At 44.9% G+C, this 5,161-nt stretch overlaps 1 protein-coding gene across 1 annotated transcript in view; it reads left to right on the top strand.

Moving 5' to 3' along the window:
* The window catches only part of PIGA (phosphatidylinositol glycan anchor biosynthesis class A), a 10,676-nt gene extending 7,905 nt beyond the window's left edge, over positions 1 to 2,771 (top strand). Inside the window, exon 5 of the mRNA XM_077769639.1 lies at positions 448 to 2,771. Within this exon, the coding sequence (XP_077625765.1) occupies positions 448 to 714 (267 nt within the window). The 3' untranslated portion in view covers positions 715 to 2,771. The remainder of the gene's footprint in view (positions 1 to 447) is intronic.
* The last annotated feature ends 2,390 nt before the right edge of the window (positions 2,772 to 5,161 follow it).

Below are 5,161 nucleotides of genomic sequence, written 5' to 3'. Positions count from 1 at the left end.
GGTGGTTGGCGTCCGCCAGCGAGCGGTCAGAGCGTCTCAGCCGCGTCCAGGAATCTTAGAAGGCCAGTCCTGCCTCAGGAAGTCGCTGCCGAATTAAATGCGGCCGTGGCAGACGTGACCCGAAAGGCGGTTCCGGCTTCTCCGGACTTTGGGTTCTCGTAGTTGGTGAAGAGTGATGGTGACCCCCTAGCGGACAGGAGCCCTGGCATCCTCGTCCTGGTGTGACGTGGTGGCCAGCCCCGTGCTTGGCCCAGAGTCAGCCCTCCGTAAGTGTTGAGTCCAGTGGCAGTGATGGCTGTAACCGTGTTAACCACATTGTTACTGACACAGCGACGACGACGATGAAACGTAAGCGACTTCCCTTTGCGTCCGTGCCACACTCCTGGTCCGCGCGGGTCGTTGTTTGTTGTGGGTTAGGGCGCTCACTGTCGGCCTCTCTCCCCCCAGGTGTACGACCGCGTGGCAGGAGAAGCCGTGTTACCGATGGACAGGCGCCTGGACAGACTCCTCTCTCACTGCGGCCCAGTGACGGGCTACATCTTCGCTTTGTTGGCTGTTTTCAACTTTCTCTTCCTCGTTTTCCTGCGATGGATGATTCCAGATTCCATCATCGATGTCGCGATAGACGCCACAGGGCCAGACGGGGCCTGGACTCGTCAATATCCTCCCAGGAAAAAAGAGGGCCAGAATAAGGAGATGTCTAAAACCAGGTAGAAGAAAGCCTGGATCCTAAGATTTTACACCTTTGTGATAGTTCTCTTAAGACTATTGAGAATAACCTGGCTTTTCTTCTTCTTTTTTTTAAAGTTAATTTAGTAAGTTATGCTACCTCTATATCATTCAATGTTTTATTTTGTGGCAAGATAAAAACTTATGCAACTCCTGAGTGTAGAAACTCCTTGCACTTATTTAACCTTTAGGAGAGAACATTTAAACCACTCAGGTATGACGTTTTTCAGACTACTGAAATCCCTTTAACAGAGACGTTTTAACATTATACTTTGGGAGCTTTGGGTGCTGAAGGGCCAAATGTTTTCTGGGCATTTTTTGGCCAATTTTAAATGTTCTACCATTAGTTAGACATTCACCAGATGTTTACAAGTTTTCTTTAGGGAAGTACAACAACGATATGAACTACTTTGAGTCCTTTCCACACACGTCGTAGCCATCTAAGTCCTGTTCGCAGCCGTTGATTTGGTTCGCTCAGTAAGTGTTCCCTGTCGTCAGCAGGTTTCTTGAGGAAGATGGTCCATCCGTTAGTGGCATGCTTTAAGCACCCACTCTGTGCAGAGCACTGGACTGGACACTTCCTGCTGTTAAGGACCAGGGCCACGGTCGCTCTTTGTTGACCACTCTGATGGCTCACCTCTTGGTCGTCACAGTTGACAAGATGGTAAAATCCCGAACATGCCAAAAATGCTCCTGCTTTTTAATGCCAGGAGAAGATCGTGGGCCTACTCAGATTACCCCGTTGCTCTGGTCACGTGCGTTCTCCTAGGTAGAGCCTTCGTCTTAATTTGTGTTGATGAAAATACTTTTTGCTTTTGAAATACTAGGGACCGATATCACTGTTGATGATAGTGCAGAGAAACCCTCCCTGTCCTTCCGTACGTAATCTAGTCCTCTGTAAATGCCTTCACGTCTTCCGAGCAGAATGTACGAGGTGTGCCGTCTCCAAATCAGCTGCTACCCTGTACCTCTGATAGAAGTCACTCCCCTTCACTTGTGGCCTCGCTGATGTCTGAGGAGTATTGTCAGTACGCAACAGTCTTTACCCCAGAATGTGTTACTTAGAGCAGATGGAGTCTGAAATTTTTAGGAACACGGTCTCTTTGTGGATGTGTGTTGTTATGTAATCGTTGTTGCCCAGAGCCATGGGTTTTTAAACCCCAAATTATCCACATGGTGTGTCTTACGAACTCCTTGAACTCTTTAGAATAAGTTTTTGTGATAAAGGACTGTGAAGTCAAAAGAACGAGGCTCTCGACGGTGCACGACCTAGATCCTGGCGGTATTGTGATCCTTCACGACGCTTGTTTTCTTTAATGACGACACTCACAAAACTTCTTTTTTAAAAAGTATCTTAACACGCCTCTTAACCGGTTGCCACTGATACGTGAGAACTAGATATGTGTTCTGTGCTGAAACACAAAGTTGAGAGTGCGGTTTTTAAAACCTGGAAGTTGAGGGTTCTTTTGTTCGAGAAAAACGGACTGACCCAGACCATTAAATCTCAGTGGGATTTTTAGGCATAGAAATGGATCTATATACATATGAAACCGTGCCAGTATTCACGGCAGAGCACGCAAGTGTCACCTTTGTTCTTCTGTATTCTGTTCAGCAATTTTGAAGGGCATACTGCCGTTTGTTCTTACATTTTTGTTTCTTAGAGCATATTTTCAAGATTGCCATTTATTTCGGATGGAAATGGGATTTAAACTTCTTGCATGTAAAGTAAAGTAATTTGCAAACCAAAATTATTTCCTTTGTTTTTGACAAATGGAAGTAAATTTGCTTGTTCTCGTAAATCTTAATTTTCAGGCTTCCTGGATACCTTAATTGTAACTGTCAGTGTTGCACTGGTCAACATGGGGAAACAGCTTGTTCTACCCTGCTACTTACATTTATTTGAAAGTGAACTTGCAGTGATGAGGAATTTATGAAAAATATATTGTATTTCTTTTGATATTACAAAGACGAGCACATATAACACCGATTTACGAAAACATGCTACGTGTCCAAAAATAAAGACCAAAATGACATTTTGACAATTTTCTGAGTTTGTCTTGTTTTCTGAGCACAATGGTGTTTGCTCGTTCAACAGTGCTCCCCCCGCACCCCCGTCCCTCACATGCTTGCCCTTTCCCTGCAATTTGATGTTGTTGCTTGGTCTGCTCGTACAACAGGCACTGCCCTTCAGCTGATGAATTGCTCTGACATCTTTGCTTTGCAGAATACGGCCTCTCTTTTACTCGCGGCGGAATAATAACAAGTTGAATTGTGCTTTTGTTTTCTGATCCAAACAAGCCCTGTTTTTCACTGCGCTAGAGTTACTGCTTGAGATAAACGGATACATCTGGAAACTATTGTGTATGTGAGCTACGTAATTAATTATACTTTGTATCCTGTAAGGTATTTTAAGAGAAACTTTAATTTTGATTCCATTTACAGAAGGCCAGCTTCTCCCACTCCTTTCGTTGGAAGCAGTGGAAAGCAGCCATCTACGTTGGTATGTTCCGAGTCATCTTGCACCAAAACTTACTTTTGGCAAAGCCGGTGTCCCAGGTCTGTGTTTACTTTTGTGAAGTGTTTTCAAAGGCCTCCTTCTCCTCCACAGTCCCCAAAGAATATGGCGAGACGCTAAGTTGTATAATCCTGTGGCCGGGCTTTTTTAATATGAAATTCTGAAAATGAAAGTTCTGTACAAAATGTAATTTGCATTCGCTAGTACTTCGGGGAGCCGGTTTTCTTTCATCGTTTATCACTTATATTTGTTATGGCTCAGTGGTTCTTAACTGGATGTGGGGGGTAGGTGAGGATGGGGGGGTTGGCGATTTTGCCCCCCTAGGGGCCACCTGGCAGGGTCTGGAGACATTTCCGGTGCTTAGCCCTGGACGGGAGTGGGGCATTGGCACTGAGATGATGCTGAATATTCTACAGGGCTTTTGGACAGCCCTCCCACAGCAAAGAATTATCTGGCCCCAAATACCAGTTGTGCTGAGGCTGAGAAACCGTGGTGCTGAGAGGATCTCATCTCCTGTGGGGGATGCTGTGAATTAACCCCTTCCTTCAGTAGACTTTCATGCCCATCTCAATTGTAATGCTCAAACGTAGTTAAAGATGGTCTCTCAGATATAGCATAGACATCCATTCGAACCTTAAAAAGATGTCGAGCTCCTCATGGCCATACTTTCCCAGTATATAACACGGAAAGTGCAGCCATGTTTTAAATGAAAAGTCCAAAACGAGATCGAATGGTGTCATACAATAAATACACGACACCGGGCTGACATGAGTAAATGGCGGGCTTCTTAGAGTGCAGTTGAACGAGACACAACATGAGAAGAGGGAACGTGCTTGGTCCGTGCACGTGTTTCCATACGTTGTGGAAGACGCTGAGATGGATGCAGTGTATGTTGTGTGTCAAGGCTGTTTTGCTCACACATCATCAGCCTTGCAGCGGAGCGCAGGGAAACGTTTCTCGTAGACGTAGTCGTTCTAATTTGCCCGAGCGCCAAGAGAAACTCCCCGTATTTTTTTGCATGAAGCATTTATTAAATAAGATTTATTTAGTCTGCTCTTAAAACTTTTTTGGCCTGCCTTTTTCAGTATTTTGTAGAGATTTTGAAAATCTAAGATAGCCAACGATGAACGAAGAGACCTAGATTTTCTTCGTCTCATTTTTGTAGGGGAGGGAAAATCAGAATAAGTCTCTTTCCCTCGTATTGGCCCTTCGATGCGTGTGGAAGAGTTAGGGGTTACAAGAGAATATTGTCCATTGAGAGAGGGTATGGATTCATAGAATCTTTGGGTACTTCACCCACAACCCAGGACATCTTGATCCGTTTCCCTGTAACTCTTCCATGATCAAGGAGAGCCCACATGTTCCAGTAAGAGGTACCGCCTTTCCTGCCGACACTTGAGATGGGAAATGAATGATGAGTTTTGGTAGCCGACCTTGTCACAGATGAGACATTATAGCAAGTGGCCTAATGCTTTCAATCCAACACATCCACTTGGACAGGCATCCAAGGCGAGCCTTTTATTAAGTACTGCCTCAGAGTAAATGGTCTTTTTTAAACCGGTCATATTTTAGATTGGGCCATTATCTCCCATAAACCTCAGAATGAAGAGAAAATGAAATGCTCTGGGGCCAGTACTTTCCACTTCAGATAACTCGCCTTGCCACTCTGGGATCTGACAAGTTTGTTTTATCTTTCTGCTACTGCCTTCCAACATAATGTGGCACAAATTGGGAAATAGGGATCGACAAGATCGGGACAGGAATCCCGTTTGTTAAACAGCACTGAGGAATGTAGGTCTAAATGGAAGCTTCTTTAGTTCATTTCACACGGCTATGAAACAGCACATGCCGCCGCCAAATCACAGCTTAGAATGTACACACGAGTTCTCAGTAACAGGAGCACCAAGGGCTAGAAAG

This window comes from Crocuta crocuta, unplaced genomic scaffold, assembly GCF_008692635.1.
Source record: "Crocuta crocuta isolate KB4526 unplaced genomic scaffold, BGI_CrCroc_1.0 scaffold1171, whole genome shotgun sequence".
Classification (NCBI taxonomy): Eukaryota; Metazoa; Chordata; class Mammalia; order Carnivora; family Hyaenidae; genus Crocuta; species Crocuta crocuta.
The sequence above is the reverse complement of the archived record's forward strand: the minus strand, read 5'-3'. Positions and strand labels throughout refer to the sequence as shown.